Genomic DNA, 15,840 nt, shown 5'->3' on the forward strand with positions numbered 1-15,840 from the left:
TCAAGGATGTGTGATGTATATGACATTTCGAATTATCCATTAATCTATTAATAATTCGTTTCATGAAAAACATATATGGCATTATAATATTGACATGTGTTAGTGTTAGTGTTAGTGTTAGTGTTAGTTTGATGTATAATGTAGCATTGAATTAAAGGCTTGGAAGATTTTAGGCTGGTGGAGCTGACGAACTTGAATTTGTTACTTATATTTCTGAATTTTAATTTTGTTCTTCTGTAGCCACTACAAAATAGTACAACTTACTAGAATTGATGTAATATATATATATTTTAACAATGAAACAGGTACATGGACTAGAAAGGGGAACATATATACCCACAAATATGAGTAAAAAAAGGTGGTAATCAATATACTATTTTACACCAAAATAAATGTGCTGGTGCTCATTCACTAAGATAGATATATATATATAAAAGAAAATCACAAGAAGGGCTTCTTGATTTTATCCTCGACGACCCCTTCATTCCCTGCTAGCATCAAATACTTGTCTCTTCTCGTAAGTGTAGTGCATTCAAATCCCAATACATTGCCCAACTCTTTCTGTATATAGTTAGCCACTTCGAAGCAAGATTTCCCACCAGCACAAGTCAGCTCCTTAGGCATCTTTCCCAGAATTTCGATACTGTAGCTTGGTCTAGGATTCATCAAGAAAAATATTGGGTCCAAACACTTTAACCCTCTCGCAGTTGTCCCGTAAAACATGGTTACGTTTGTGTTCATCGCCACAGGCACTATATCATCGGTCAATTCAGCAAACAAAGAGCTAAATCTCAGAAGATACGGCTCTCTGCATGTAGTACCTTCTGGGCATACAATCAAGTCACCTTCACTTAACAATTTCTGCATCGTTTCACCGTCTAGTCTTCTGTCTCTCGTTAGCCTAACTGTTTTTATCGGTGCCAAGATTTCGGACATTTTGCTAAGGCTGTAAGTTACCGCAGTTAAGGATTTACCAAGTGAAATACTAAGAAAAACAGGATCAAGAAGGGTTCTGTGCGTGCAAACATAGAGTACTCCTTTGCCATTTGGTGAGATATTTGGGGCCGATCCTTTCAGTCTCAGGTTGATTCCACTTAAAGAGCCTACGAAAATGGCAAGTTTGAAAGGAAAACAGATTCCCACAAAAATTCTGAAGATTGAAAGTATTATCCCGAAAGGAAGCCACATGAACATGGAGAGAGTTGCAGAGGGTGTGGGCAAGAAAGCTAGCCTGCCGTCATGAAAAACCAGTGGTTTTGGATATTTGTTTCTTGGCATTTCTGAAATTGGATTGCATTTGGCGTCTTCTTTATTGATCACGTATGCTTCCTGTCAAAATTTTGGCAAATTATTCAGTCCCGCAGAAGCAAAATAAAATCAATAAATTATGGGGCAAAAGTTATTTTTCTGATAGAAAAAAGATCACCCTATTTTCTTGGAAATAATTTTTTTAAAAAAAATAAAGAAGGCTACACGCATACCTTGCAGAGGGAGATTAATAAGTGATCGTCAAAGCTTGAAGTTCCAATACCGAGATCTGGCCTTCTATCACCAAAGAATTCCTTAAGCGCCCGATGCTTTATAATCAACCCAGCATCAGATACCAAACCAGTAAAAAATTGTCCTATGGTATGCAACTCGGTCCCTATAACAGAATCAACACTTAGATATTCCTTAAGGAACCCTTCGACCATGACTCTAGGCACACTCGTGAACACCATTTTAGCTCCTGTTGAATCCAAAACCTCATAGGCATGAAGATTGAGGTTTTCAAGATAAAACTTTGGCAAAACAGCTCTTGACACACTTTCCATGTCTTTAGACTTGAGCCCACAGAAAGTAATGAATATCATCACCCTCATTTTGAGCTCATAGTCCAAAACACACAGAAAAGGACATGATAAGAGAAGCAAAAGAGCTCTGAAAATGCTGCCACCTTCAAATGCAACAAGCATAAAGTATGGAAAGAAAGATTGATTCCTTAGCAATCCTCCATGGATATCACAAACAAGGGTTTGCGCTTTTCTTCCATGCAAATTGCATTTGGTTACAATTGGATACAAAGGAAATTGGTGAGATGTTTTTGTAATGAATGGGTTTTTCAAAACGAAACCATTGTTCTTAACTTTCATTACCGCTCGGTAGCAAGAGTTCGCCAGAAACTGGTACAAGAACCAATCTGCCAATCTGAGGAGCACCATTGGGAACTCCATGGTTTTTAGTGGTGATGTCTTCATTTGAAGAAAAAAAATGGATTCTGAAAGGAGGAGAAAAGCAGTATGGCGGTGAAGAAACAAGAGACGTATCACAGGTATTTATAGTGGTACGTGTATTAAGAGGGAGGAAGGGGGGAGGTTGACCATAAAAATTTTGTTCGCGTATTGCATTAATTCTCATGACTAAAATACCAATTATTGTCATTTTAAAATTTATATTACGTTTTCTGAGAAATTGCACTACGTGTGTTACATGCATTTCTCGAAGAAATTTCTTCAAACAATATGGGTTGATGTTGTATGTTATGTATATGTGGACAAAAACTTTATAAATATAGTTGAAAATCTATATATATACATATCAAGATTGTAATATTTGGTAGGTTATGTGTTGTTCACCGCCAAGTACAAATTAAAGCTATGATATAGGCAAGCAAGTTTTCGTGCATACGCTACTGTTTTTTTTTGAAATGAATATTAAAAATAAATAGGTGTTTTGAGTTTACAATGCGCGTTGGATTGTGGGCTTGGGACGTCCTGTTTCTATCACCATTCTTGAGATAAAGTTCAGAGAGCAATCAATGTCGTTTCATCTAAAACTCTAAAATTTATTTCTGATCAATTTTGACTTTTTTTACTTGTATTTTTTAAGGAGGAGGTAAATTGACAGACATCAGAAATCACTGTTGAAATTTATTAAAAATCCCAGCAACTGTGCATCGTTGACCTTTTTATTCGTGCTAAGAAACTCTTTTACACCAAATTGTCTGATTCATAATTAAGCGATCGTTTTTTTTCCTTTCAAAAAAATATATATAATAAATTCTTTTTTAAAAAATGTGAAGTTTATTTCCGAAATATATATATTTTTTTTAAAATTCAATATTCTCAAAACATAGGACAACTTCCGATGTTGCAATTTGCATATATGACGACTTCCAATACTATGATATTTAATATGCTCGTTATTTACAATTACTACTAGTTTAAGAGAACGAAGAAATTAAAAGGTTTCTCGTGTGTATGAACTTACATTTAATTAATTTAAACAAGCAACCTACAAATCAATTATTACAATTAGGAAGAGACAATTTCGGAGTTGTTAATTATAATTCCAATGACATTTTAATTTCACCAAGAATTTTTAACAGTTAATTAGTTTGCTATTTACCGATGCAATATATATATATATATATATGAGTAATTCCAACGGTTTGAAATTTTCTTTGAAGCCAAGCTCATGCAATTCCCGTTAAATAGTCTGGTGAGGTTTTAATCATTTGATGTGGATTATCATATATTTCATTACTCTTGCATGAATTTTGCATGCAACTCTGTAAGTTTGAATAGTCCAACCACACCTAAAATGTGTCCCTTTTGCAGTACATATCTCGAACAATTCTTTTACATATTATATTTTACAATTTTTTGTACTTTACATTTTCTTGCCTTTTTTTTCCTTCTAAACTTTTATTTTTTTAACANATAACTAAAGACTCGAATGTTGTATATTGCTTTTTGTAGTCGATGCATCCATTAGACGTTTGCTGGCAATTTGTATTTTATTCTGTCACAATTATTTCATTCGCGACATATTTAGTGCTTGAAGTAGTCTTCACGGGATTGACGTGACATCATTTTGATATTGTTGGTATAATTTGAGCTTCGATTGATGTTTCGAACATTTCAATTGTTAGGAAAAATTATTTACTTTTTTTAATGTATACATTTGTGGTAGTAAGCTGCACATTATACTATTTTGGCATTAATGAAAGTGAAACTCCAAAACATGTATATTTTTTTCGAAATGATTATTATTTCATAATTTGTGTATATGAGTCACTTTTCACTTGAATTACCTGTTTTATAGGTAAAAATTACATAAATATGAAAGAGTGGGTCTCATGTGAGACCGTCTCACGGATCTTAATCTGTGAGACTGGTCAACTCTACACATATTCACAATAAAAAGTAATACTTTTAGCATAAAAAGAAATACTTTTTCATGGATGACCCAAATAAAATATCCGTCTCACAAATACGACCCGTGAGACCGTCTCACATAAGTTTTTGCCAATATAAAATCAAGATAGAGTGACAAAAATCGGGCAATAGATGTCATGCTAGAGCCTGTAAAAATAACGGTCCCAGCACAACTTGAAGAAAAACATCATCTGTGATAGAATACCTCCCGCTAGTGGGGTAAAAAATTATTGCCCCAGTGCGGCACTAAAGAAAAAATGGCTTGGACAGCAGACCACGCGCTAGATCTTTGAGACAAGAATGATTGTGATTTTATTTTTGTAACTTGACTTGTATACTGTGATAAATATTGAGCAGCTTGGATATATTTAATTGTTCTAAATTAGAAAAATTTCGATTTTAATCATGTAATTTATCAATACTTTGTTTTCATCCACTGACTTGAATTTTTTTAGTTTGGTCATTTTTTGGGGCCAAAGTGGCTAACTCGTTCGAATATAATTTATCTGACATCTATACTCTTCTACATAACTCATGTAACAAGAATAAACTCATATTATACACATCAAATAAATCTAAACAAAAACAAATAGAAAAAATAAAGTAATTCAACAAACAATATTTCAAAATTAGAAAAAAAAACTTGTTTTTCCTCTTACTTTTGCTTATATAAATTTTAATTTGTATAAGACTTTATTCTTGTTATATGAGTTATGTAAGAGAGTATCGGTTCCAAATAACCAATATTTGATAGATTTAATGGTTTGAGTGAAAAACAGACCAGAACAAAAAAATAAATCCAATTAATTGATGAAAATCAAATATCGACAAGTTACATGACTAAAATCAAAAAACAAGTCAAATTACAAAACTAAAATAACAATTTTTTTCTAAATTATCGTGTTAGAAAAGCTCCATAATAAATCATATGTTATGACGCAGCAAACGTCCTAAATTGATGTCATAAACTCTTAGTTCAGTTAGTACAACACAGAAAAACATGACAACTCTCCAACTATACGTTGCCGAGAAAATCCATACAGATCTCCCACACTCAAATCAGCTCTATAAACAACTGTATACTTACCAGAACCGAGGGCATCAAAATAGAATAAACCCGAAAAACCGGACAAGCATCCGCCTCGCCTTGTTCCTCTCCCTTTGTGGCTTTGTTAATTATCACTCGCTGCTATGACACATGTTGACGTTACACTGCCACTGCCTCGTCCAATACCCCGACCAATGTGGGGTAACGAAAATCCACAGTATTCCACCAATGATTTTTGTACAAAAAATTCATAGTATTCCACCAATGATTATTGAGGATTTGCAAATTCACCAACAGATCTAAGGCGCTACAGCTTCTCATCTGAATCGTCCTTTGGGCTGTCGAGAGAATCTCCAGCATATGATCCATCTGGTTGACGTATAAAAACATTCAAGTTGCCCGACGGAAAAGATTCCTAAGCACCCATCAAAATGAAAAATAAATTACACATTTCTTACAAGTTTGTACTGCTAAACTGGTCACACGAGAATTATGGTGAGTGGTGGAGATACATAAGGAAAGTTTTTTAGCTCGTGGCTAAAACTGGGAAATTCTTATGTGCCAAAAAATGTACCAGGTAACCAGTCCCTTGGCCCTCCAACTGGAAAATAATTGGTCGACAGCGTTTGTCTTCATTCATTAAACTCGAATTCTGGAAGTGGGAGACAAGACCTGCCTTTCCTTGGATTCTTGCATACGCCAAGGAAGCAACTTTTTCGCTATTGAACTTTTCCCATTTCTTCCCATTAAACACCTGCAAAGATGTGCATGACCATGACCAAGTGATTTGTCAATTGAAAGATCGAGATATTATAGAGAAATATTCCTTGAAAGTATATCAGATTACTAGAATACCATTGAAAACTATCGGAGCACAAACCTTGTAGAAAGTCACGATGTGTGAGGGAGACACCATATTGATGAAGGCATACCCCACATTGCACTTATTCTGGACCAAAAAAACTAAACATTTTGTTACCAATAGTGAAATAAAAATATATATACATACAACCAAACGCGAAGTTACCTTAAAATCGATCGGTAAATAGAGAAAATCATATGTACCCTTGTGGGTTTCATCGATGGCTGCAAGCAGCATCTTGGAAGTGTATCTCCAGAGATGGAAAGAAGAAAGATAAATAAAAATCAGCAATTGAAAATAAGAATCCCACACAAAGAAAATTGTACGAGTTTTACTTGTTTGGGATGTTTTTAATCATCAAAGTGGTCCTGCTATCTTCACCATTCACGATCTTTTCCAGATCAAGTTGATACTGCCTTTTATTATCCATCTGGCTACCACTCTCAGCCCTTCTATTCCGAGCCCGGTCAAACATTCCGTCGTTAATGACCGTTCCCATGCCACCAAAAGAGCCATTCTCAAAATAAAAAGGACCATTTCCCAACGGTGGAATCATTCGGGAGCTAGGAGAACCACTTTCCGTGAAGTTTCCTGCAAAAGAAATTCCTCTGCTCACTGCCCCAGGAGAACCAAGATGCACTGTATGAATACCATGGTTGAGACCAAAATTTTTTACTCCAAAAGCTGCTGCTTGGTTTATATAGGATGGTTCTGGTGATTCTGGGAAAAATCCAAAATGCTTGTCTGCTTGAATACCAGATGGAGCAGATCCCACGTGATGACCTGAACCAACAAAAGAGCCACGTGGACTTGTATATGGAAAACCAATTCCTTGTTTGCTCGATGGGAATGGACGTCCTTTCAATGATGATGATGACCAGGGTGAGGAATTTAAGTTCTCTGAGGTGATAGTAGGACTTCCCCAGAGAAATTGAGGACCAGAAAGAGTTCCATCACTCGAAAGCTTGGAATCACCAAATGGTGGGACAAGATCACAACTCGAACTTAACTTGGGATCATAAACAGAGTAAGAATGCTGATATGCAGCTCCTTGTGCTGTATTAGATTTAGTAATTACTTGGTTAGCCTTTCTGGGATCTTTACCTATAGGGGCAATCTTCGCAGAGTTCGAGTCGTGGGAGGGAAGAATAGAGGCCAACCCAGGCAACTGATTGCTTCCCCCAGGGCTGAGACTTCCCAAATTAGACATAACTGGACTATATGCATGGAATGAATTGTGCTCCACTGGGCTGCCAAAATTTTGCCAGCTACCTGCAAATAAAATGCCACCAGTTAAAGTTCCAAATTATACAGGAATGGTCCCAGAAACAAGAAACAAGAGATGGTTTTAGATACATAAATCGCCCATCAACATGCCTGGAGGCGAGTTGGCTATGGGCGAACCAACGTGATGCAGGAAACCTAGGGGTTCATCTTGATCTGGCTCTAGACTCAGCTGCTGAATTAAGCTGCATTGAGAAAGAACAATCATTGTTGTTATAACTATACTTGAAATTTTTTTCTACACCAATGAGGTTCGACAGTAGATCTGACCGCAGTTCAATTAAAACTGTGGACCGAAACTAAAACTAGAACCTACAATCTGAACCCTTTTGCAGTTTTGGTTTGAAATCACAAACCAAAAAGAACTAAGGTTCTATTCCCGTTCCAGCAATAAAAAACCAGAAATTAGGCCAAAATTGTAGCCAACTTAACTTAAGTACTTTAAATTACTTGACTTGCAGATTGAGTTCCATACCTGTTTGGATTTTTTTTCCTTTAGCCAAAATCCTAATTCAAAAGAATTTAAACTATTTGACTAATAGAAATCAAATTCAAAACGTACTTTTACTTTTAAAATTTAAAAATATCCATAACATTTTGTAATACAAGTATTCAATATTTAATCTAATAAACTTGGTAGTGTGGTAACCTCAAAATCCGCACCACTATTTTTTTCTTAACCGACAAAAGTTGAGGGCATAAATTTCGTTAAAATGGAACAAAATCGTCTCCAAATGATTAGGGGACAACTATACCTTCCATTGTAACCGGGACTGGTGGTTCCAGAACCATCGTTAGGCCTATTCAATGGTGCTGATAAAATGTAATTCTAATGAGAAAACTGAAACTCCACAGAATGACTAATAATACCATATAATTAATAAAAAAAACATAGGATTTCAAAGGTTGATGTTTCAATGGGGAAAGAAATGAGTTCGCTGAGTATCAGAAACCCAACTTTCTATACTGAACCGCATTATCTATAAATGCACACATACTTGCTGTTTCGCTGGAAAGAGGAATGAGTTCGTAAAGTATAGGAAACCCAGCTTTCTACACGCACCCCATTATTTGTAAATATACACATACTACAGGGTCTAAGTTGGGAACAGCAACTAAAGAAAACCATGCATGCAAGAAGTCAAAATTCCCAATTACTATGTAGCAATCCAGGTTTTATTAAGATTCTGCCATTCTTACTTTAAATATCGACGTGTCAACAAAATAGAAAGATATTCAGGAATTTAAAATTCACTAGGAAAAAAAATAAAATATCACAGCCAAATGGCATAGATTATGGGTGCACAATAAAAGGAGAAAATCAGCATCTAAGGATTAATAATGAAATGTACCTTCGACGAGCTCCACCAGGTCGGCTAGGTTCAAGCTTTATGCGCTTCCCAGCAATGTCAATTCTATTTAAAGCCTTAAGAGCTGCATCCGCATCTCTAACATCATAGAACTCGATAAACTTATGGTGTCGTTTGTGTGGTGTTTCCCTTATCTGAGGCCAGTGCATCACAATAAAAACAGCAATTAAGCTATCAATGCAAAGAAACTCCTGGTGACGAACAGATGACAACTTGGCATAGCAGTGAAACACTACCTCCTTAATTTCCCCATAAGCTCCAAATATTTGGCGAAGATCATCATTGGACACAGATGCATCCAAATTGAACACAACCAGAGTTCCCTGGTTCACATCCTTTTCTGATGGGTTATCCTGCATGAACCAAGAAACAATAGATAAGAAAAAATATTCAATTGGAAGACAATTAATTATGAAATCAATTATATTGGTTTGCACCTTTGGAATTGAAAAATGAATATCGAGTTTTCTTCTTCTCAAGGGCTTGTTCTGTAATGAACGCATTGCAGTTCGAGCAGCTCTGATGTCATAGTAAGATATCATCACAAATCCCCTGTGCTTGCATGCAGTATAGAGAGTTCTGATATCTCCAAAATGCTATTGGGAGGAGGAGGAAAAGAAAGAAAGAAAGAAAGGTAGCGTGAAAACTTATTGTTTTTACTCGTCCAGATACTAGTAATTCCAAATAATATTGATAATTTAAATTTTTATCATATGTACAATCCTTTGAGCGGTAAAATAGAGAATTTTCTCATAATTTAAGAAATATATACAATGAATCGTGTTTTATGTTGCAAATTAGAACGCTGTAACTTAACAGGCAATTTTTTGAGCCGAGATCAAGCTATTTAAACTTCTATCAAATGTAAAATCCTTTGAGAGGCAAAATAGAGAATTTTCTCACAATTTAAGAAATCTATGAATCGTGTTTTTTTGTTGCAAATTATAATCAAGTAAGCAAACAGGCAATTTTTTGAGCCAAGATCAAGCTACTCAAGTTTATGAGTCGAGCTTGGGCAGAAATTCATTAGTTAATTGGCTCATTTGCAGCTCTAGTCAGTGCGAACAATCATTGCACCATACTAATTCATAAAGTTCACCGAATTTTCGTTTTCTCTTTTAGCAAGCAAAACAATCAAAAGGTGAGAGACGACTAAACTATGTGAACAGTGAACCAAAGAAACAGGATAAAAATTTATTTAGCAATACCTCAAAGAGAGACTTAAGTTCAGAGTCCTCCACATTACTGTTGATATTCCGAACAAATAAAGTTCTTGAAGGGTGCTCTCCATATGGATGCTCACCACTTACAGTTCCTAGACCATTCGCCAAACCATAATGAGCAGCACTAGTTCCACTGGTAACATCAGATGTCGATAACCTTGTTATATCATTGACTAAACTATCATGGATTTCAGATTCTATTTCCAGACCCCCTCCACTTTCAAAGAAATCATCATCCAACTCCTCGAGTTGCGTCGGCAACCCACTAAGATCAAAGTCATCCATGAGACCAGTAAAAAGTTCATCTTCATCACCTGGAAGACCGCTTCCTATTGCACTTGGTTCAACATCTTCGAGTGGATCCTTATCTTCATCTTCCATACGAAATTTACTAAGGCTAGGAAAGCCGTCATCATTCGGTAGGCCACTTTGTTCGGATTCACTAAATTTAACTGATAAAGGAAGCATTCTAAGACATTGTCTAAAGCAAAAGAAAATCGAAACATTATAATCAATCGTTAAATTGCTAATGCTCACATGTCTCGTGTCGTATGACAGGTAATGAGGTAGAAAACAAGCTAACATCACTAGATGCATGATATACATCAGTCCCACTAGGAAGTCTCCATGGATTTTTCTCCTTCGAAGAAGTTGGTGAGAATGGAAGTTTAGGACCTACATACACCAATATGCAATAATCAAGACATCAGGGTACATGAGAAAGAATTCCTTGATATATTACATTAACATCAGTTGCGTGACAAATGAATGATAACACTTTGATGGGAACAAAAGGGCTCTGTAAACTAACCAGAAACAGAATTTTTCAAATGTTTCTCCATTGAAATCACTTCCTGCAGAGACATTACAAAGTAACCAAATCATCATAGTCGCTCTGAGTTGGCAAACCCATAACAAACTGAATGTTCAGTGTTTCAGGGTTAGGATTCTCAAAAATGCCTAATTGATACAATCATAAAACAAAATGCCGATTGGGGGAAGTGCTACCTACATAAAGTGGTACCACAAGCAACAAACATGATCAATTACAGCTGTCCAACCAAGTGAACAGCAACCAAAGATGAACAATAAATAAATATGGGTTTGTACATTACAAAATAGTAAAGATAAGAGCCTAGACAAATTTAGGAAAAGCAAACAGATAACTTCACTAATTTTACCTTTGGAAGATGGCAATTACAGAAACAAACACAAAAGCACACAAACACATTATAAGTTGAAAGCAAGATTGTGACCTTCAATACCAAAGCAGGACACAAAGAGCAAAATTTGTACCAGAATGACAAATGAAGAAAGGTTGGACCATAAACTACTCAATTAATAAAATAAAAAAAACTCAGAGGGAGAAAAAAAAGACCAATAACTAAGGAACAACTACAAAAGGAGGCATCTATAAAGAGTTTTTATGTTCTAAACTTAAAAATATAAAATAATTAAAAAAAGCTCAGCTGCGGAATCGAAGTGAGAGCGTTATTCATGTGAAAATTCAACGCGGATTTGGTGAAATACGGAGGATACATATAGATCAACCCGTTCACAGAAAATACAAACCGATTTTGGTCAAACCACGCCCAGGCTTATAAAACCAACAAGAACATATTTTTCCAAATCACAGAAACGACCACTATCCGTGAACTTCAATTGGAATAAAGTATGTCTAAAAAATAGAAAAACCCAAGAAGATGTCACAATTTAGGTGCTGCACATCATATAAAAATCGCAACTTTTACCTACAAAATATCCGAATTTGATGTTTTCAACAGAAACCGTTACTTTCGAAAACCCAATTAAGCATAATACTAGAAAACAGAATAAAGACGAGACCAACCTCAATTTTAAACAGTCACAATTGAGCATAAAAATCCCAAAACAACATAGATATAGAAAGAAAGAAGGGGGGAAGAGTACCTCGTGAGCAAGATGAAGAAGACTGATAACTGCCAAAAAAAGAAGATGTGAGATAGAGAAAGAAAGAGACGGAAAGAACAAAATGAATTTTTTATTATTTATCCCAAAAAAAAAAAATATCAAGGGGTTGATTAAAAGGGAGGCCACTGGACTGCTGGAGAGTAAACCACAAATTTACAATCCCACAAAAATCGAACAAATCAAATCAAAAACAGTTTCGTAGAAGCAAACAAGTTACTCTCTCACTCCTCCCCTGCATATTATCGGTAAAATGCCTGCAAAAGAGACGGAGATAGGCTAAAAAAGGAATCCCGCAGAGACGGAAAAAGGACCCATTTTCCAGTGAGGAAGAGAGAGGGCCACGAAGCAAAATGGTCCAAAGGGAACAACAGTGGGGAACGGTTGGAGGGAAGGAGATGTATGACTGATTTTACCCACCAAGGGAACTGAATTGATTATTATTTACATTATATTGCTTCCAAAAAATCAATCTTTTATCAATTACAGAAACGAATGGTAAAATATTAATTTTAGTTTCGTATGTGTTGAACTGTGATCAATTATACGTGAATTAAACACTTCACACCAAATACCAAGGTTCTAAAACGCGTCGAGCGCCTCGAAGTGCGGATGTCGAGCTCCAAACTTTTCAAGCTTAAACGTGAAAAAACGTTTTTTTATCTTTAGTGTAATTGTAATTATCTCAAACTGATAAATAGATAAAATAATATATAAATATGATAAATTTAAGTCTAATATATTAATTCTCATATTTATAAAAGCAAAAAAATCTCAAAATTACAATCTTTATTTGTTTTGCAACTAGACCACATTAAAAAATGTTAAATTATCAAATCATTGTCAGACACACTTAATCATAATTAAAATTTGAAAATAACATCTAAATTATAAATCTAATTTATTATTTTAAAATAAAAAAACATACCTTCAAAATAAAAAATTTAAAAAATAAACAGTTGCGATTAATTGTGCTTAAACACCTTAATTACGCTTAATTCGATCAAACTACAGTTTGATCGCTTTTTTCCGTTTTTCTCCGAAGCGGGGCATTTTTGTCGAGTTTCAAACTTAAACGCGCTTAAGCGGGCTTTTTAGAACACTACTAAATAACATTGCTTTTAAATTTGTGCTTCTTTTATTAATTTCATTCTGTAAGGCGCTGTTTGGAACTTTGTCTAAGAACATAGCTTTCCCAAATATGAAAATTTTAGAAAATTAACATATGGTTTTGACTAAAATTTAATTGAGTCAAAATAAATATTATGGCTCAAAAAAATGGCCAGAATTAGATGATTATATGATTTTGAAAAGGTCTATAATGTGCTTCTTACTCATATGGCGGGTTATGAAAGAAGATAAAAATGTCGATCGTTAATATGTGCCTCCCTATAATGCATCCAAACAAACCTTTAATGTTTTGATTATTTTTTTTTATTAATGACTGTATCTGGCTGCAATTAAATTCGGTGTGACGTCCGTTGACCGTACAAATTACATGTTCAGGTGGCTTACTTAATACATTTTTATATAATTATATATATTTATTTGGAATATTAAAAAATTGTCGATGACTCACATTAATATTAAAATATCAAATTTGTAATGAGATTTAAGTTCGAGATTCAGTTGTAAAAATTCATTTTTCCAACTCAAAAAAAGAAACATACAGAAAAAATTGGGCTCAATTTTACCATAAATTACAGGGCATGCCATCGATGTGATCGCATGTTTGGTTGTCGGTTATAAGATAGTTTGGATGGTAGGATATGATGATCTTCTATCAAGAGATCAGGATTTTAATCTTTCCATACATTTGTCATCTCAATTTTGAGTCTTTCACATAGGACTTGTCCAATATAGATTATCTTATTAACGTGATTTGTGAGTTAATACATTAATCTTTCGGGTTTACTCAAAGCATATTAAAAATTGCAATAGCGATTTCTCGAGATTTTTTTTTTAAAACAAAAAACACTTTGCGGCAAGTGAAGCACAATAATGGTACAACCTACGCAAACAATAGAATATGATATAATTTTAATAATAGATTATATATATATAACACTAACGAATATAATATTTCAATAACATGCAGATTTTCTACTCTTACATAAAATTAAGGTTTTTTTTTTTTTTTTTTGCTTTTTGTGACAGAGAAATAAAACAGAGTAATTGATCGATGAACCAAGTATGATGAATATGTATTATAATTCTATCAGTAATTAACATCTTTTCAACCGAATTAAACGATACCTAAATTAAATACATAAAAATTCATGTCAGACAATCTCACAAGACAAATAAATATTTTTTTTATTGTTTGTGAAAGTAACAAATAAATCTAACAACTTCTAATGTTATATACAGCCAAAGTTTGTATTCTTATGTTTACCCCCAAAAAATATAAGATAAATATAAATTTTATGAGTGTGTTTGAGGATGACAATGGGACAGGATGGATACGAGTTTGTCAAGTTTGTCATTCTCACCCCGAATTATATTATCATCCTCGTCCCCGTCCCATCCCTCGAACCCGTCCTGTTTCGAGTTTTTTTCGTGAGACCTCGAACTTGTGGGGAAGTTTGTCGTCCCTAGGTGTATTTGTAATTTTAGAATTTATTAGATTTATTTGTTACTTTTCACATAATTTGAGAAAGTAAATGTAACATTTAAATATAATTGGATTTTTTTTAAATTATGACGAATCTCATGGGAGGTAGATTTAATTTTCTCTACATTTTTAATAAGAATCATGTGTTTTGTCTGTATATACTATTTATTAAAGTTAAACCTCATTTACCACCTAACTTTGATATGATAGTGATTTTTTTTATATAATTTTCGAAACACCATCTAACTATTCAATTATATATATCATATTTTCCTTTATACTTTATTTTCTCTAATAACTTTCATTTAAAAAAATAGCATACTTTGTTTTGTAATTTTTCTACGGAACAAACACATCGTGTGTGTCACGATCTACTGGTCCACATAAGTAATCAAACTCTATCGTTAAATACATATGATAAGCGACTAGAAATGTGAAAAAAATAATCAAAACCATCATTGTTTGAGAGAAAATGTAGAATGCATTTGGGCCATATGTGTCAAAATTATGTGTTTTCTAAAATTAATTTAGATTCTTTTCATATTGTATATTAATTTCCTTTGGTTTTGTGTATATTTGCTTAAGACAATAAAAGGGTGACATGTATCGTTGTCAACTTTTAGAAGAAAGGAGCTTGCATTAATTCGGAGGTAGACGAGATTGGTTTATTCATTGGCATTTTTTACTTTAAAAATGTGAATTTAAATTTTTTTTTACATAAACAGTGGTGGGCTAAAAAAATTGGATATACGAGGCAAAGGCGTAGGCTAAATATTTTTCTAAAACATGGTTCCCAAAAATCTATCTAGTAATTATATTGTAAAGCAGTCTCACAGATATTTAATCGTGAGACGGTTCAACTATGTCCATATTTACAATAAAAATACCCATAAGACACCTCTACTTCGTTAATGATGATGTCCAAATGTCTAATCTTTGCTAAACGGTCGACTAATAATGTCGTGCTTGATAATAAATAAGATGAAATTATAGTTAATGAACTTACGGTGTGTTTTGTTTTTAAACAATAATCTTCTCCTATATATTGAAATACAAAGAAGATTAAAATTATTAAAAATACATGCGCAACAGTGGTTTTAAAAAAAAAAATTCCAGAAATAGAAGACTAGCCTATACTACGACGCCGTTTACACATGGGCCATGAGATTATTCAGCCTTCGGAGGCCCAAAGAAGTATATAACATATAATTGGGCCTATTGATATATTCCCCGATCAATGAACGTTATATCATCCGGCCCATTTAAAGAGGTGAAAAAACCTACAAGAAAGTT

General features: G+C 34.1%; 2 protein-coding genes across 6 annotated transcripts; both read right to left on the bottom strand.

Moving 5' to 3' along the window:
• Nucleotides 1–295: 295 nt before the first annotated feature.
• On the bottom strand, nt 296–2,297 carry LOC140967421 (glycerol-3-phosphate acyltransferase 1-like). The gene is made up of 2 exons (XM_073427934.1): nt 1,482–2,297; nt 296–1,329 (listed from the first exon to the last, which is right to left on the bottom strand). Exons 1-2 carry the CDS (start codon nt 2,235–2,237, stop codon nt 442–444), a joined length of 1,644 nt encoding a protein of 547 aa, XP_073284035.1. The 5' UTR covers nt 2,238–2,297; the 3' UTR covers nt 296–441.
• A 2,820-nt stretch (nt 2,298–5,117) lies between these two features.
• LOC140967393 (protein MEI2-like 2) lies at nt 5,118–12,343 on the bottom strand. Of its 5 annotated transcripts, none has more exons than XM_073427892.1 (13): nt 11,916–12,343; nt 10,798–10,840; nt 10,524–10,661; nt 9,972–10,438; nt 9,201–9,359; nt 9,000–9,116; nt 8,746–8,897; nt 7,487–7,578; nt 6,445–7,381; nt 6,275–6,359; nt 6,128–6,196; nt 5,822–6,001; nt 5,118–5,662 (listed from the first exon to the last, which is right to left on the bottom strand). In XM_073427892.1, exons 2-13 carry the CDS (start codon nt 10,826–10,828, stop codon nt 5,555–5,557), a joined length of 2,535 nt encoding a protein of 844 aa, XP_073283993.1. In that variant the 5' UTR covers nt 10,829–10,840; nt 11,916–12,343; the 3' UTR covers nt 5,118–5,554. The 5 variants fall into 5 exon arrangements, with proteins under 5 accessions (XP_073283993.1, XP_073283992.1, XP_073283995.1 ...); XM_073427891.1 differs by having other exon boundaries at nt 6,445–7,377; nt 7,483–7,578; XM_073427894.1 differs by having other exon boundaries at nt 6,445–7,377; nt 7,483–7,578; nt 11,836–12,343.
• Nucleotides 12,344–15,840: the final 3,497 nt, after the last annotated feature.

Source organism: Primulina huaijiensis, unplaced genomic scaffold (assembly GCF_012295235.1).
Source record: "Primulina huaijiensis isolate GDHJ02 unplaced genomic scaffold, ASM1229523v2 scaffold25037, whole genome shotgun sequence".
Taxonomy (NCBI): Eukaryota; Viridiplantae; Streptophyta; class Magnoliopsida; order Lamiales; family Gesneriaceae; genus Primulina; species Primulina huaijiensis.

Excerpts from the sequence above, each read along its gene's own strand:
- LOC140967421 (XM_073427934.1), bottom strand. The coding sequence starts at position 2,237 with ATGAAGACATCACCACTAAAAACCATGGAGTTCCCAATGGTGCTCCTC. Across the intron at positions 1,330-1,481 it reads TATTAATCTCCCTCTGCAAG|GAAGCATACGTGATCAATAA; the intron begins GTATGCGTGTAG and ends AAATTTTGACAG.
- LOC140967393 (XM_073427892.1), bottom strand. The coding sequence starts at position 10,828 with ATGGAGAAACATTTGAAAAATTCTGTTTCTG. Across the intron at positions 9,360-9,971 it reads AACTTAAGTCTCTCTTTGAG|CATTTTGGAGATATCAGAAC; the intron begins GTATTGCTAAAT and ends TCCTCCCAATAG. Across the intron at positions 6,197-6,274 it reads ATTTACCGATCGATTTTAAG|AATAAGTGCAATGTGGGGTA; the intron begins GTAACTTCGCGT and ends TTTTTGGTCCAG.